This window comes from Sciurus carolinensis, chromosome 3 (genome assembly GCF_902686445.1).
Source record: "Sciurus carolinensis chromosome 3, mSciCar1.2, whole genome shotgun sequence".
Taxonomy (NCBI): domain Eukaryota; kingdom Metazoa; phylum Chordata; class Mammalia; order Rodentia; family Sciuridae; genus Sciurus; species Sciurus carolinensis.
The window spans coordinates 55,880,123-55,898,467 of NC_062215.1; the positions used below are offsets into that span (position 1 = coordinate 55,880,123).

The 18,345-nt window shown below is 46.5% G+C and overlaps 1 protein-coding gene across 2 annotated transcripts in view; it reads left to right on the forward strand.

The window, feature by feature from the left end:
- Positions 1 to 10,741, forward strand: part of Wscd1 (WSC domain containing 1) — a 45,708-nt gene extending 34,967 nt beyond the window's left edge. For both annotated transcript variants that reach the window (XM_047547058.1, XM_047547060.1), the window contains 3 exons: positions 758 to 922; positions 3,551 to 3,751; positions 6,092 to 10,741. In XM_047547058.1, coding sequence (XP_047403014.1) covers positions 758 to 922; positions 3,551 to 3,751; positions 6,092 to 6,444 — 719 coding nt within the window. In that variant the 3' untranslated portion in view covers positions 6,445 to 10,741. The remainder of the gene's footprint in view (positions 1 to 757; positions 923 to 3,550; positions 3,752 to 6,091) is intronic.
- The last annotated feature ends 7,604 nt before the right edge of the window (positions 10,742 to 18,345 follow it).

Sequence of the window (18,345 nt, forward strand, 5' to 3'; positions counted from 1 at the left end):
CTTAACCAGCAAGAGAGAGAAGTGGGGTGAAGCCTCCACCCTCCCTGGAGGCTGAATGCCAGGCTCCATTTCAGGAACCCCTGCCTGAGTTTATCTGAGTTTCTCTGAGGATGATGATGTAACAGGAGAAGAGTGGAGAAAGACAGGCCCAGAGGGATAGCAGTGGCAGGTGGTGGGGTTGGGAGGCCTGAAAAGAAGAGAGGTCCATCTCTAAGTCCTCTAGACCCTGGCATCATCCTTGGTGTGTGCGTCACATCTGCCCCTGCTGACCTTAAGAACTGAGAGGGGACAAGCAGGTGGAGAGGACGATTCCCACCTTTCTGGAGCATCAGCTCTGACCAGCACAGCTTCTTTTAGCAGCCCTAGAAAAGGAAGATGAGCCCCAGAGAATTGCTTGCCTGAAATTAGGCCAGACCTGGTTCACTGTGGTGTGTGACATTGCTCAGGCCAGCTAGAACTCATGTTACCTCTGCTATTAGAATCTGGAGTCATCTGTGCAATGCTGGAAGCCAGAGTTTGACTGTGGCCATAGAGATGAAGTGGGGTGAAGGTCCACAGAGCGGCCTTGTCATGGTGCTTTCTTTGGCCAGCTATAGACCTGTGCAACCAAGGTTCAGGTGGTAAATCTCTTCACCTCTTTGGGCCTTGGTTTTCCCATCTGTTAAATGGAAATCTTGGATCATCCTGGGGAATCTGGAAGAGCATCTGTGACTCCTAATGGAGGTGAGTAACCCTGTGATGACTTCTGGACTTTCAGATACTCGGTGCACAGACAGGAGGTTCCTGCCCAACAAATCCAAGGTGTTCGTGGCTTTGTCGAGCTTCCCAGGAGCTGGGAACACATGGGCGAGGCACCTGATCGAGCACGCCACTGGCTTCTATACAGGGAGCTACTACTTTGACGGGACCCTCTACAACAAAGGCAAGTCAAAGCTGCCAGGGAGGGTGAAGGAGTTCCCAGAGGTTGGACTGTCCCCTCCTGGGGCACGAGAGCAGTGAGTCTCGACCTTGAACATGCGTAAGAATCACCTGAATGCCTTTCTAGAATATAGATTACTGAGCCACACCCCACAGTTTGACTCAGTTTGTCTGAGGTGAGGCCTGGGAATGTGCATTTCCAGCCAGCTTCCGGGGAAGGCTCATGCAGCCAGTCATGGGACCACTTAAAGTGGAACTTCATGAGACAGTGCCTTGTCCAGATTCAAAGGGTCAGCCTAGCAGCTTGGATTCCCTCTCTATAAACATTTTTTGAATTTCCCTTAATATATATGTATTTTTTAGGCAAGGGGTAGCTCATCAAAATGCAATTTTCTTTAAATAGGTCCAAAAATTTCCTAGAGTTTTATGATTTCTAATCTTTCCCTCATAGAAATAAGAGGCCTCATTATGCCAAGTAAATTAACTTAAATGGCTCAAGACTGTGTGCTGTTTAAGAATGAAGAGCTTCAGACAAGTCAAGTGGCATCTAAATTTGGCAAAATGTATTTATATGTTGTCAAGTGTTATGGCATTTTTGCTGGGTTTCTTAACCAGAGTTTGGTTTAGGAAAAGATGATACTATCAATAACATCCTAGAGAAACAGAAACATCCTGAGCTTAGCAACAGGTTCTGGAGTCACTCATAACAATCTTTGTCTGATTGGGGAACAGCCACAGGTGCCCATATAATCCAGCCCTAGGAGTGCTAGGAGCACCTCCAGATGGGGGAGGAAGTGACCAGATAAGCATGCGGTCCTTCCCACTCTGGCCTGTCACTCACACTCAGGCTGCTGTTACCCAAGTGTTCATCTAGAAGGCCTTGACTTACTCAAGCACCTGTATGTTTTGGTCTACCTATGACCTATGACTGGAATAGCCAGCTATAAGGGTTGGTGTAACATTGAGTCAAAGATAACTTTTGAGCCTTGCAGGACTAGATGTAGCCACTGACCTCAGAGCACTGACAGCGTGGTGACACACATACGCTTGAAATTCACAAGGCCAATGCCGAAATGCCCACCTGTTGTGGCAGGTGAATGTGTTCTGAACTATAAGGTAGAATAGCTGCTGATGAAATGGGCTGAAGCCCTGTGAAAGGCACCCAGGGGCTCAGGTTTGTCCAAGACAAGAGCTCAAGTTTATTCAGCTGGTGTTTTAATTTTTCCTTTCATGTCATTTCCAAGCTATTTGAGAAAATGAACCAAAGCAAAGGCTTTTGACCCATGGCTATGATGAGTTTGAAACATGCATTAGGTTTCATGGATAAACCCAGACTTCCATATTCGGGAAATTTACCTTTCCCTGGCATCAGAGAAACTTTTGTTTCTCACTGTAGGTGTAAGTGCTTCCCAGCCATTCATGAAGCGTGGGCAGGTGGAAGGACTCATTTAATTTCTAAGAGCCCAAGATAAGCTCATGAACATTTATGGAGCTTGTTCCCAGAGCTGGTTGTCATGGGTTACATTAAGCTATGGCCAGGAGACCAGGTTCAGATGAGATCTTTCTAGGAATTCTTCTATGACATCCTGCTATTTGGTCTTTCTTTCTCCCTTACACTTTTTTCCCCATAAGCCCCTGTGCTCTGTGCTTGGACCATTTCCCCTACTAAAGTATAAACTAAAAGATGGGCTGAGTCTTATCACTATATCATAGGGTAAAAGGCCAACACAGTGAGTACACAAGACCCCTCATGGAGTCATGTGACCCTCTGTGGATGGATGGGTAGAGGCTTGTTTTCTCAGCCAGATGTCATTCAGACTTTGAGCACCCAAGTGGCCCCAGAGAGGTTGGTCAATGGGAGTAAGTCTCCATTTCTAGAAACTGGGCCTTGGGTTCCTCTGGGCTAGGCTTAAACACTGTGGATGAGACCTGACCAGTCCTGCTTTGAAACCCAAGATGGAGAATCTCCTTACATTGAAGGCTGGACTCTGTTACAGTATATGGTATTATGTTAGAGGGTGAGACTACAATCGCTTACAGCAATTAAGCCTGATGATATGAATCCTGCCCCTACTCTGGGGTGTTGGGTGGAAACTGTGGCCCTCACAGAGACACATAAAGGCATGTGGAGAGAGCCCTGGCACTGGTTTCATGTACTGTGTGATCTTGGGTTCATCATATACCCACTCTGCCTGAAACTATGACTAACTCTTAAGTTTGTTTACAACACTCATGTGACATTATCTCTATGAAAAGCCCCATGTGTTTGGGTGCATCTGAGACTCCATAAGGGGTCATGGTTAGGCCTTCTGCCTCCTGACCCCTGGGGGCTACAGGAGATGACTTCTTTATTTTTCAAGCACGTATCATCATTTTCTACTCTTCAATGCCTCCTGCTCCCTCCTTCCCTGGGATAGGGCTGCTCCTGTGGAGTCCTTTCCCATTCCCATCCATAGGTCCTCCCAGGGGCCCCTGTGATGCCACCCATGTGTCTCTCTTGCCCCTGATGCTGGCTTTCCCTCAGGAAAGACCTTTCCTAGTATCAGACCTTCTTCCACAGCATAAGTATGGCACCACATGTGGGAGCAAAGGTGCCTCTCTCTACCTGTGCTCTCGTGTTTGTCCTGGGCAGGGTTCAAGGGTGAGAAGGACCATTGGCGTAGCCGGCGTACCATCTGTGTGAAGACCCATGAGAGTGGAAAGAGGGAGATTGAGATGTTTGACTCAGCCATCCTGCTAATCCGAAATCCCTACAGGTCCCTGGTGGCCGAATTTAACAGGAAATGTGCTGGGCACCTGGGCTATGCCCCTGACCGCAACTGGAAGAGCAAAGGTAAGCAGGGGGCTGGTCAGGCGGTGGTCTCAGAGATATGGACAGGATGCCTGTGGGGATGCAGGATCAGTATACACAGTCCTGGGGACTTATTGCAGCTGTGCCTGGTTTGAACTGACCCCCTCCCTGTCCCTTCTGAGCCTGCTCAGTTGATATATCGCAGTGTCTTATATGGATGCCAACTGAATGTCCAAGAATCTCCCCTGTTTACTCCTGGGTGGTTAGTGGGGCAATCTGCACTCCTTTTCTACTCCTACTCATATACCAAAGACTTCATACAGATCTGGGAGAAGAATATTGACTTTGGAGCCACCTAGGCGTGATCTGTGCCCTCCTCTGACTCCAGAACCAGGGTCCTCCATCATAAACTGAGGCCATAACCCACAGCTCACGGGGCATTTGGGTATCAGTGAGATAGACCCAGTCTGTGGTCAGTGTTCAGCATACCAGTTGCCTCGTAGACTGCCCCCATGACTCTTCACATGGAATAACCACCCATGTGACTTTCCAGATGAGCCCTGAAAATGTGGCTATGTGACTTGCCCAGCTAACCTGAGTGGCAGGTGGCAGAGACAGGTCACAAGTCCTGTATCTTTGTCAGCTTGGACTGCCATAACAGAACCACAGACTGGATAGCTGAAGCAACAGACATTTGTTTCTGGTGGTTCTGGAGACTGGAAGTCCAGAGTCAGAGTGCCTGCTGATTCAGTGCTGAGGCCACTCTTCCTGGCTTGTGGACGGCCACCCTCTCCCTGTGTCCTCACACAGCAGAGATGAAAGCTCTCTGGAGTCTCTTCTTATAAAGCCCTAGTCTCATCATGAGGACTCCACCCTCATGTCCTCATCTAACCCAGACTACCTCCCAAAGTCCCATCTTCAATTACTGTCATATTAGGGACTAAGGATTCAACATATGAATTTGGGGAAACTGCAAACATTCTGTCTATGGCACCCAAATTTTCTAATTCTGGATCAGTTTGACTTATTCCTTATGGATTCAGTCCGTCGACCCATAGTTACTGAGGTTGTACTATATTAGACCCTGGGCAGTGCCCTGGGGCCCAGACTAAAGGAATTAGGGTCCCTTCCCTGCCTCGAGGCGCACATAGTCCAGCCTTTGAGCAGTGAATAATACAGATGCTGGTCCAATGGTAAATGATGTAAATTTAGCCAGAAATAAAAGTGTCAGTCCTGCAGGCTGAGCTCAGATCCCTTCTGTGCCTCTCGCAAGCCATTTGACCTTAGGCAAGCTGCGTACATTGTCTTCAGAACTGTTTTCTCATCTTAGAAACTAGGTTAGTCCCTCTATCATAAGGTCACTGTAAAAATGAGAGAAAGCAAGCCACAATATTCAAGGTGTATCAGTAGCCCAATTATGGAAAATTTTTTATTGTGATGATTATTGAAATTTGTATTCTGCCCACCTCCAAGAAAATTAATTTCTTACTTTTCTGGAAAAGACATCTCACAGAATATGTCATCTGAAGAAGTTTGAGGCCACCACCTTCTTTGGTGTCATAGTATGTGCTACTTCCCTGAAGGGTCACGGGTTCAAATTGGCAAACAAATTCACAAGACACCATACTCATCCATCAAATACCACATTAACTTAGCTTTACAGGAGGACCAGGCACAGGATCCTGAGCTGCCTCTCACCAGGAGGCCCAGCAACTCCCTGATGCTGCTCAGTCATCAAAAGGCTCTTCCTCCATGGGAGACCTGGCAGGTTGGCCCTGGGTAGTGGGTGGTGGAAAAATCTGGTTGCCTCATTCTCCTTAATGTTGGATGTGCATAGCAGCCGAAGACAAGGTCAAGCAAGGTATTTGTTCATGTGGACAGAGATGCCCTGCTCAGGTTCCCCATCGGTCTTTTTTCTTTTTCTTTGTAGTTATACATGACAATAGAAGGTACTTTGACATATACATACATGGAGTATTGCTGTGTGGTGATGGCCTGAGACCTGTGGGTTCACCCACATCCCTCCCTGTTCAGATACAGTCCCAAAGGTTAAGGAGCTCATAGTACAATAGAAGAAAACCAGTTCTTGGCACACAGGAGGCCACATTTGTCTTAACTTGGTATGTTTCCAAGGAAATGCTGCTGAGGAAAGGCATACTCAAGGTCACTATCCCCCTAGTAACTGGGACTCCTCCCTCAGAGCCCAGCCGGATATTAACCCTTTGTTCATGCAAGGTCACCAAAGGATCTTTCTCAGACAGGTTAGCCCTGGGCAGTGGGCAATGGAAAATCCTGGCTATATCTCTCTCTTAAGTAAGCCCAGTGGAGTCAGCCTCCCCTGGCAGTGCAGCTTCTGACTGTGTCCCTTCTCTCCCACCCAAGAGTGGCCGGACTTCGTGAACAGCTACGCCTCATGGTGGTCCTCACATGTCCTGGATTGGCTCAAGTACGGGAAGCGGCTGCTGGTGGTGCACTATGAGGAGCTGCGGCGCAGCCTGGTGCCCACACTGAGGGAGATGGTGGCTTTCCTCAACGTGTCTGTCAGCGAGGAGCGGCTGCTCTGCGTGGAGAACAATAAAGAGGGCAGCTTCCGGCGGCGTGGCCGGCGCCCACAGGACCCAGAGCCCTTCACCCCCGAGATGAAGGACTTGATCAATGGCTACATCCGGACAGTGGACCAGGCCCTGCGTGATCACAACTGGGCAGGGCTGCCCAGGGAGTATGTGCCCAGATGATAGAACCCAGCCCCAGCTGCCTGCCACTGCTGAGAGAGACTGTCACACCATGGGGGCTCACCACTACTCTGATGCCCAGGCTGAAGGACCCCTGGGACCCATGGCTGCTGTACAGTCAGCAGGGAGGCCCACTTGGGTGCTGCCCTACATGCAGGGAGTCCTGGGCACAAAGTCTGTCCAGACAGACACACCTTATAAGACAGACAAAAATGGACACACTGCTAGCCAGACACGTTCTCAGACACACTTAGACATTACTCCACTCTCACAGTGCCTGTTTTGATGCGACTAAACCACCCATGCAGGGTGTGCCAGACACTCCCAGCCTTGCAAATGCAGCCACAGACGTGTGCATAGATGTGCCAGGGTGTGTGCTACCAGAGGCTGTCCATTTCTCTGTCTCACACACCCACATGCACACTTGTACATCCTGGGCTATAGGAGACCTCAGCTTCCTGTGTGCAGCCCCAGCACAGACTTGCCTGCCACGTCCCTGACTGTGGAATGCCAGGTTGGGCAGGTATTAGTGCTCAGAGCAGCATGGACCATTGGGATGGAGGTGGGCATACAGACCATTGCTGTTGGGCCATGTAGACCTGACCACATGTCTGACATCCCATAAATGTGTGTGCTGTGACTACCAGGCACCCCAAAACTGCACCTCTGCCTTTCTCTTCTCTGTGGGTGGGCTGGCGGCACTGTGGTCAGAGTAGATCTGCCCCTTTCCCTTTCAGGGTACACACTACCTCAGGACAGCTGCAATAGCTCCATGCACAGCCTGCCACCCACTTTCAGCTCACCCAAGTCAGTGCACCTTGGAATCTTGGAGTGGGGCCCCCTTGCCAGACTTCCCACTGTCTCTGGGGAAGCTGGGGATTCTTCCTGCCCTGGAAGCAGGGTCTGAGGGTCAGGGGGCAGGGCAGGGCAGGGCTGGACCTCTAAGGGAGCCTGAGACCAAAAGGGTCCATGTGCCAACAGAAGGGGGATGGTGGCAAGCATGGGGAACTTTTGGGGTGTGTCTTGGGAACCCCTAGAATTGGTTATCCACATTTATTGACTAACTCCTGCTCTCTATGGTGATCATAAGGAAGGTGTGCTATGTGACCCTTGGGAGAGAGGCTGTGACATGGCTTCTGCTTAGCCCTCCCTGTCACTTTTCTTCACTCTGACACTTCCTGTCACTGCTGCATTGTCACTTAGCATCTTCACCACACCCTCTGTCTGTTTCTGTGAAGCTGACATTGTTCCTACTTGTTCCTCCATGTCCTCCAAAAGGAAAGGAAGTCAGACACACTGACGCCTGCTGTGTGCTGTCCACAGGGTAAGATGGATGCAGAAGGCTCCCTCTTGCCCCTCCTGCCCATCTCATGATCTAACAGGTCAGAGGAGGGTCTGTCACAAGAAAAGAGAGCACTCTGTCACAGAGCAGCATGTGTGCTGTGTGGCTCAGAGGGGACTCAGCCCTTGTGCCTGGGGTCTTTGGGAAGTGCCTCATAGCCACTTTAAAGTGGTCTCGAGGAATCTGTAGGAATTATCCCGACCAAAGAGAAGGGAAGGACTGGCCAGGCAGAGAGAGCAACAGATACAAAGACTCAGAGGCTGGCGCAACCCTGGCATGCTGCATGCGAGATAGGTGCATGGTTGAGTGTGGGGTTCCCACGTGTCTCTCCACGTTTGTAGTGGGGAAGGGGGGTGGTGAGGACAGAGGTGGGTCACTCTATCCTCACAGCCACTCAGTGTTGTGCCCTGCCAGCCTGAGACCAGGACAACTACTGATGCTAATGACCTTCATGGGTCAACCTCTGCTACATGTTGTGGGCTCAGAGATCAGGAGAGACTAGTGACTGGGTGCAAGGCATGGGGTGGTCAAGGTGCAGGCAGGAGTGTGGAGATTTGGTCACACTCTGGCCCTGGCAGGGAGAGGATGATGGGTGGGCCTAAACTCGGGTAGCCCTGTGGCCTATCCTGGGAAGGCCATCTGGGAGACCTCTCTCAGCCTATGCCAAGCTGTATCAGGAGGAGGTTCAGGATGAGGAGTTTGGAAGAACTGGGTACTGGAACACCCCAAGCCTTTGTTCTCTGGCCCTGATCCCTCCCAGTGAGTACAAGATGGGGTGCAGGGCCCAGGGGAGCTCCCTCCCCAGCTGGCAGGAGCGTCTGGTCCTGGTGGCCTCTAGGTCTTTCTTGATGTCAGGCTGTACTTGGCCCCCTCTCAGCACCACTCAGTTCATCTTAAAGCTGGGAACAGCAAGGTCTTTCATTATCAGTGCAGAATGACTCCGTCAGTCTGGTCTGTGAAGGCTCCTCCTGAGGTTGTTTCCCCTGGGTCAGAGGAGCACTTGAGGTCCACTGGAAGTTTCCATGATGCCTTGGACGGCAGCCAGGGCATATCTACATTCCAGAGCAAACCTCGAGTCACAAAAGGGAGTAGGCATAGCATGGGACTGCTGGGGAATAGGAAAGATGGCCTCTACCCAAGATGGGCTTCCTGACTTGGACTTGGGCCCTCATGTCCTGGGTCATCTGGATGGTTGAAGCCATGGAGGCTGGGAAGGGCAAAGGTGTATTGAGAACACTTAAACTGGGCCTTTAGCCAGGGCATGGCCCTCTAGGTGTCTCCCCCCACCTCAGGTGTCTGGGAAAACAAAAACCCCAGCGGTTTTCCTGGTGGTTGAGTTGGTACATTCACTGCTGCCACATGCCTGCCCCGAAGCCTCATCTCCTTTCAGGTGGCATGCTACCAGCTCATACTGCTTTGTGGTACAATGTGCACCATAGTTTAGGTAAGTAGAGCAATGAGGTTCTGGGGCCATCCAGTTCACATTGAATCACTCCACATAACAAAGCACTGGACACTTGATAGATACTTCTGGATGTTGGATGAACAAGGAAGCGCAAAGGCCCAGTGGCTGCTGCTGGTCTTCAGCATCCTTCATCATTAACAGGATGGGGGATTTGCCCATCCTTTTGGGAAAGTTCATTTGACTCCAAGTTAAATCTTATCTTCAGCTCAGTAAAGAGGACACCATCCCAACCAGCCAAGGGTAAAAGACTGACCTGTTTATTGGGCAGAAGTGTGGCAAATACATCGGGATCCAATTAGAACAGAAAAGAAAAACCCTGTCTACAGATTCCATCTTTAATAGCAAAGCTATGGAGTGACACAAACCTGTGTTAAAACATGTAATTTTCATGGATTTTATCTCCTGTTGTGGATCAATTTGGAAAAACCAAAATATATAATTTTAAAAAACTAAAACACATTCTGATAATCCCAGTGATGTGTAAATGAGGGAGAAGAATAGACAGAATCCCAAACCCTGGGAAGAAAGCTGCTTAATTATGTGAGCATCTTATAATGAAGCTTCTTGCAGCTAAAATTAGATTTTGAGTGCATGAATATGTGATAATGTTTGCACATCAGAATGCAGTTTTTCCTCTCAAAAGTAGCAAGAGCTAGTTGGCTCTGAGGGGGCCCCAAGAGGGAAGAAGGAAGTGCTGAGGTTGATCCTTATGGGGGCAAGAATCTTTGGCGCTCAGGTTTGTTTTCTTTGATCTGGAAACTTGGTGGAGGTATTTGAAATTCAGTGATTTCAAGGCAGTTCATGAGGGTTAGGGAGAAATCAATTGGTTTGACCTCATACTAGTCCTCACTCAATCTTGGGTGTATTGGATGGAACGAGAGTAAAGTGTGATGGGAATAGCAGAGAGTCTGTAATGGCTGGGTGGGGTAGTGGTCTTAGCTCAGCTGCCATCTTGGACAAGGCCTTTTCCATCTTTGTTCTCAGCCCCTCACCCACAAACCAAGGGATGTGGTATATATTGGTTGCATCGCCAGCATACCTTCCCCTACTTCCTAATTTATGCTGGAATTTCATGTGATCTGGTGGAGTGGCTCTCACCACTTTGGGGGAGGAACACTTGACCTGGGATAAGCCAACAGTTCATTCCATCTCCCTGGCTAAAGAACAGGTCCAAATATGACCATGTGAGTTAAGTCTATGCAGCTGAAGGGAATTTTGAGATGTTTCTGGGAATGTTGGATAGCAACTCTTTAAATGCCCTTGCTGGATGTGAAAAAGGAAGCTGGTAATCCTGGGTTGAAATAGTGCCCATCTCGGGACCATGATGAATCACACTCAGCTTGAAGCTGGCACCATAGGAGGGAGAATCAAGAGGCAAAAATAAACCAAGTCCTTGGTGTTGCTATTCATATACAAGGTCAAGCCTTGCCTAAGAGTGGGCCCTACCTCTGGACTTTATTGATACTTGATCCAATAAACTCTTTATTGTTTAAGAGGGGTTGAGTGGGTTTCTGTGGTTCACAAATGAGAGTATTGTACAAATATCTTGGATTGAGAATCCCTGAGGTGCTGACTTTTTCTGAGTCTAGAGCTAACGTAGATAACATCTGAAACTCAGACCAGCGAGAGGGGGTAGGATTGGGAGGTTACTTTCACAGGAATGGAGCTGGGTGTGAAATGCTCAATAAAAAGCTGTGCTCAGTCAGCCAAGTCATGTAAAAATTTTTAAGTCAGTATATGAATGTCACCCCAGAGACTCTCAGGAAATAATTCCTCTTGGGTGCTCAGCCCCCTACCATCACTTGTCTCATTCACTTCTTATCAACCCATTGGTTGCTGAATATCTTTGCTGGGCAGAGAGAGGACTAGAATGCCAATCTTTAATGGTTATACAAGTATGACCCTTCTGTACTCACCATAACTCCTTTCATGAAGGATAACATGTGATGTTGGAAGGAGTTCATTGATAAGCTACTTGGATTGGGGATGAGGCCTACTTCAGGGGATAGCAGATAATAATGACAGCAGATGGTCAACAACTGCCTTCTAAGGAGGGCAGTTGCAGTGAACCATACAACTATGATTTTGCTGAATGGGACATGAAAGCTTGGGGCACAGCAGAGTTGTCACTTGGGGGAGAGCTGAAGTGGTGCTACCAAGGAGTCCCCTCCTGTCTTTGCCTTTTAAACCCACTATGTGCCAGAAATTGGAGGAACAAAGGGAGTTAGTTATATGCGGTCCCTATCTTCAAGGCCTCCTTGGATTGACTGTCTTGTTGTATGAAAGGTGGAGGTCTGTAGAATATAGAGAGAAAGATGAGGATCCCAGGACATCAGTGTATGTGTATTTGTCTAGTTACACCATTTGTGGCTAAAGATAGGTTTCTAAGGCTCCTCTTGAGAACTTCAACTGTTCAGAAACATTGCAGAAGCCCAGGTCCCTGCCATGGGAAATATGATCAGACCCACTTTAAATTTTAAACAAATTGCTCCTCTAGTGTGAGGAATATTGATGTCAAACAAAAGTAAGAAGAATTTCAGCAAAAGCACAAGCTGAATGAATTAACTTTCCTCTGTATCTTCAATACCTGAGACACCTTTTTTTTTTCCATATACAGGCATCAGTTGTGACAAATCTGTACCTTAAACGTGTGACCACTGATGATCAGTTACAGTCCACAGTGTTCCTATAGGTCATGAAGTTCCCTGAGCATCATTCCCTATGTGTCTTGGTGAGGTAGATATAATTATTTCCACAGGGGAGAAAAGAAAATTTAGTTTTTGAGATTGAGTTGGCCAAAGTTTAGCACTTTGTTTTACAGATTATAAAAATAGGACTCAGCATGGGGAGGGTCTTGTTCAATGGCATGCTGTAAGAATAGGTGATGGAGCTAGGAGTGGAATATTGGCTCTAATAGATCTGATTGCTCCCACTCTGCATCCCTCTAACTCTTCACGAAATTGCTGGAAATGAGACAAATGTGAATGTTCAGCTCATTTGGAAATGACTCCATTCGTTTCACTGCTAATTCTTTGGCAAAATAATTTTTGGTGGGCCCTTGAGTTCATTTTTAATGATCATTTATGAAGCAACCTTTACTTGGAAACCTGAACAGAGGAAGCATCTCTCTTGAAGTGAAGTCAAAGAGATGGACCATAGCTTGCTGTTAGTCAACTTTTTGTTACTATGAAAAAACACGAGATAACTTTTAAAAAGAAAAGTTTTATTATTTTTTTTTGACTTTTCAAAAATCTTTAATAACATAACATCCAAATGGGTTCTTGGTTCCCATTTTCTACTAATAGTCCTCGGACCTAAAGCTCCAACCTTCAGTGAAAGGAGGCTAAAATGCGACGGAAAAGACTTCACATGGAAACAGTTCACCCCATGGCCAGTGTGGGAAGGGAATAGAAGTGGACATTCCTTTTAAGATAGATGGCCAAGGGGTAGGAGGCAGAGTGGTTCAGCATGGGAGGTAGGTTGTGGGGGGCGAGGAGCAAAGGGTATCTCCTGAAAGATGGGAATTGGGAACGGGGATCTGGTCCAGCGCTGCAGCATCCAAAGTAGATAGGGGCTGCTGTGGGACCACCGGAGCAGGTCGATGAGGAACAGGGGACTCTGCCTGATGCTGCTACCTCTGAGGGCATACCCCTGCCTTCAGAGGTGTCTGACTCCCACAGAGAATCTGGAATCTGGACTTTAATCTCAGTGTCGGTAACAGCCGCGGGAGGGCCTATGCTGATAGCTGCATTTATACCGTACTGCCTCCACTTGTTTATCCAGTACAAGAGTGGACTGTAAGTGAAGCTGGCAGCATTCATCACTTCCACCCACTGCTGAGCACGCATCTCCCGCCGCAGCTTCTTCTCTCCAGTGAAGAAAGACCCATGCAGCCGCCAGTTATCACAGAAAGCCCCATGAATACAAAGTACAATACGACCCATGTGCCAGGAAGGCCCAGGTTCTCCTTTTGGGAATCCATAGGTTGAGTCTTGTTACCAGGCCTATGGCTCTGGAAAGAAGGAACTCACTCACTAATCTGTCCACCAATGGGAGTCTTCGGAAGGCCCAAGTCCCATTGTTCCCTAAGAAGAAGTCACCGGGTTCTGAGCACTGGGAATTCCCAGAGTGGTGCTTGTGGAGTGAGTCTGATTTGGTGGAAGGAAGGGACTCCATCTGGTGGCATCTCATGAGCATAGTTGTCTTCCATCAAATACTGGCCCATCACAGAATTGTCTGTTCCCAACTTCTTATGGAGAAGTCACAAAACAGTCCCCAGGAAAGGGCATTCCCACCCTCAGGAGCTTATATTTATGTTGTTGGTTGTTAGGGAGCCATGTCTGGATACATTTTCCAGTGGGCAGTTGGGCAGGGAGCACAGTAAACATTGGGCAGACCTGTCCTCAAGAAGTTTCTCACCAAGTTGTCAGGGGAAAAAACTGTTCAGGGGGACCTAATGGTCAAAACCCTCTTCTTCGGCTCCTACAATTTCTCTTTGTTTCTTCAATAAGGGCTGGCAGCGTGTTTTCTGAGCAGCGGGCCCCTGTGGGAGCTCCTCCCTATGTGTTCCTGCATCTCTTTCCAGTTTCATCTCCTTCCCCATCCTTCATGTACCTTTCCCTTCTGGTCATGCCAGAGACGCTGTTTATTCACCTCTGCAGTTTGGCGAATGCTACTTCCTTCACTCAGGAGTGCCTCTCCCCGCATTTCCACCACTGAACACCTCCTTATCTTCCCAGATAGCCAACCACCCCTGCTCTGTGTCAAATAGTCCTTTCAGTTGATTTCCCAGAACCACATCATCTCCAGTTTGAAGAGACTTGGAGAGTTGTCTAATCCAATTCCCATCAGATGCATGAGTACTGAGGGCAGAACTTCCCTACCAGCAGCCAGTCCCCCAGGGCTTCTTTGACTCAGCGACTTTCTTACCATCTCCTGAGGCAGCAGGCTTCATTTATGATCAGCTCAGTTAGAAAGCCATCTCCTAATATAGGTTAGCTCAGCCTCCAAGTAGGTTGTGCCACTGCTCCTGGCTTGGATCCTTGGCATTCAATTTAGTTACTCCCATCTTTATCAGTAGCCAGAATGATCCTTTTAAGAATAGATAGTGTTACTCTGCTCAAACATACAGTGGCTTCCCCTGTCACTCAGATTGCTTCCTGCAGTCTCTCACTCTGGGGTATTGAAGACCAGGTGTCCTCTCCCTTTAGAGTGATTGATAAAATTTTAATGGCCTGATTAGGACCATATTACTTTGCAGCAATTCCATGGTTTCCTTGTGTTCATCCAGTTTTCTGTATTGCCTCCACAGCTGGATGGACACTGTTTAAAGTATGCCAATGGAAGCTACACTCTGTTGATGGATGTTTATGTTGTTTTCAGTATGTGACTATTATAAAAAGTTGCCATAAACATTCATGTATAAGTCTTTATGTGAACTTGTATCTTCATTCTCTTCGTCATATGCTTTCTCATCATCATGATTCAAAAGTCCCTCTACAGTGGTAGGCAGGCTAATTAAGTCTCCAACTGACTTAACATTGGCTTTAAGGTGGTTTACTGCAGAAGTCAATAGAGAAATCTTGAATAATATGAAATTTTAAAGTGAGTTCCAACGACACTCCTGCTATTTTAGCTTCTGGAAAACAGGGTCATTCTCTTGTTGGCAAAGCTTTATAAGACTCTCTATCATCCAGAACTGACTGAAGATGGTGGTGGTGGACGCCTGTAAGAACTTTTCAGGTGATATATTTTTTGAGTATACTGTTCCTTTCCTCCATCCTTCTCATAAAGTTCGTTCTTCAAGACTTCAATTCCTTCTCCACCACTAGTCCCATTCTAGTAACTTCTGCAACAGAGTACAACTGCCCAACCATATAAATTCCTTAATCAACACCATCTTCCTGGAACTCCCTCGGAAAGGTTTATTTTGGTTCACAGTTTAGGAAGTTTCGGTCTATGGTAGGTTTGCCCTGTTGCTTTTGGGCCTGTGATGAGCATCACATCATGGCAGAAGTGTGTGGCAGAACAAGCCCATTCATCTTATAGCCAGGAATTAGAGAGGAAGAAGGAGCTGGGGTGCTAATAGCCCCTTTGAAGTCAGGCACATGAGGACCAGAAGACCTCCCAGTAGGCCCCACCTCTTAAAGGTTCCACCACTTCCCAATAGTACTGTGGGCTGGGGACCAAGCCTTTAACACATGGGACTCGGAAGAACCCTTATCCAAATAATTGCACTTGCCCCGAGACACAAATGTCCCAGGTGGCATAAAGCCCTATTATTCCAAGATATTAGTAGGCAAACATCTTTGATGAAGCTGAGTCCAGGAGCATGCATGTGTTTAAGGGTACGTGGGCAGTCTGGTGTGAGCTCCGGTGGCTGACAAACAAATGCCCTTTGAATCACGTGCCAGTCATCCTGAGCATTACAAGTGCTTTGGAATCAAGTCACTTAGATACCTACTCATCCCACAGTCAGTTGTGTCATATGACATAGTAATCCACTCCCACTCTGGAAGGCAGGGCACATACTTAGTGTGTTTGGAGGAAGTCAATGAGAGCAGAAGAGTGAAACAAAGTGCAGATACTTCCTCAGTGTTCAACCAGTCAATTGTAACATGGGATTGCCAAAGGTTGGCATCTCCTGCACTAGTTTTCTCTTGCTGCCTAACAAATGACCACAAATTAAACAACTTAAAACAACACCCACTGATCATCCCATAGCCTCCGTGGGCAGGAGTCTGAACATGGCTTAGCTGTGTTCTCTGCTTCAGGATCTCACCAGACTGCAAACAAGGTATCAGTCAGACTGAGTTTTCATCTAGAGGTTTGACAAGGAAGGGTCCACTTTCAAGTTCACTCATAACCAAGTCACATGAGGTTGTAGGTCTGAGGCTCTGGGGTCTGGCAGGCTGCCCACCAATCCTTGACAAGTGGTCTTCTCCACTGGCAATCAGTCACATGGTTGTTTACTTCTTCGAGGCCGGCCAAGAGTGAGACAGTTTTTATATACATAAAAAACCATGGGAATGAGGACCCTTCCCCTTTGCCATATTCTGCTGGTTGGAAGCCAGTCACAGGATCCACTCACACAGAAGTGGACAGAATGACACAAAAGCACCAATGCCAGTAGATGGAGATATTTAGGGATCTCCTTGGTCTATCTTCCACAACACCAATAAGGAAAAAGTCCAGAAATCAGGATATGCTTTATGGTCTATAGAGCATCACTGACCACATGACTATTGAATGTGTTGAGTATTTTGAAGCACCACCCAAGAGGATCAGGTTATAGCCAAGTCATAATTATGAGTCCCCAATCTTCTGCATCAACATTACCAGAACCATCAATCTGTGATGCTAAAGGGACACCCCCAATTCATATCAGCCACTGAATAATGCTTTTTCTTTTTCTTTTCTTTTTTTTTTTTTAATAAAATTAAACCTGTTCAGTTCATAGTACTCATTTCCATGTTTGAATTCCTTTCTTCAATTTCAGGACATTATTAATTATTACTTCTTTGAATATTGCCATTTCTTTTCTACTCTCATCTCCCATTCTGACATTCCTCCACACTGATGTTGAAACACAGAAGTCTACTTGCCATGTTGGCTCTTTTCTCATATGTTCCCTCTCTCGATCTCATTGCTCTGGGTTCTTAGAGAATCCTTCACTTTGATAGTCAAGTATTATAATTTGCTTTGTGCTGTGTACATTCATTCCAGGCTTCAAGCAATCTTTTGGTTTCTTTAATGGTGTGGATTTTTTACTCCTGAGACTGCTAGTTGATTTTTTGGTAACAATCAGAACTTGTTTCATAGGTAGATAGATACCCTTCCTTACCTCTCTGAGGCTACTAAATATTCTCACGTTAATGTTCTGTGCTGCTTTCTCTGTTAATTCAGTTTCCTTGAGTGTACATTTTTCCATTTGTTGATTCCGCTGTCTCTTCTGTGTTTTGGATATTTTTAATTTAAAGAAAACGGTGACTGTGTATTGATGAAAGGTGAAGAAAATTATGCAGGTCTAATCATCCCAATTGTCTTAAGTGGGATACCTTAATTAATGACTTTGTTAATTACCCTGGGCCATTCCCAGCTCCACAATTCTACCAACTCTCTGCAGAAGGCCATAATATTTCTGAGGCAGAATTCCCACCTATATCCATGGTGCTGACTTTCTCCTAATTTTGCTCAGTTAGGGGTTCACCCCTCTTCATTTTCAATCATGATTATGTCATTGCTTAAATTGATTAAGGACACAAAGGAAATACTTGCTTTACCTACCATCATGAAAAACACACCCTTGGTGATTAACCTGTCACATAGTCTTTGAACACAAAAATCAGTTCTTCAATACTCTTAATGCTGGATTAGCATTAAGAGAACTAGGTTCTCTTCTGGAAGTGTAACTCACTCACTAAGTAACCTTAGGCAAGTATCCCTCTCTGATCTCAATTTCTTCACTAAATATTCAAAATTTAAAATAAGAATTGTCTGAATCCTCATCAATGATGTAGCTTGGTCAGTCTAAAATTTTTCTGATCTCAACCACATAATGTCATGAAGACAAATGATTATTGTACCTACTCCAAACAGGCCCTCACCAATGATATCATAGCAGACAGAATTTCATGTCACAAAGGTTGGCTTCCCAGTGTTAGATGTGTTTCCCCACCTTCTGAATGAGTAGGGTCCTAAGAAAAATAAAAAGCCCTGAAAATAATTTCTATTTATTCTGTCCATCCTTGGTCATTTTTAAAAATTCAAAGAACAGTTCCCCGCTATTTTTCATCCACTTGAAAAACTATATTTATATATTTCTTTCATTAGAATTTTAGGTCAGGGGAGGCAGAGACAGTAAGATGTGTGTATTTACCTGGGTAAGAAGTCTCAAACATAAGAGCCTGGTATATAGGAGGCACAAGAGATGTCAGCAAAATAGGAGGACTAGAGAATTCCAAATTACCTGGCTTTTAAAGTTTTCCAAGAAAATAATATTATCCTGGGACATTAATGCCATGCTTTTTCAATTTAGGAAATGTTGAAAACACTTGGTTGTGGTTTTCCATCCGCTGTTTATTGAATATCTCAGGGA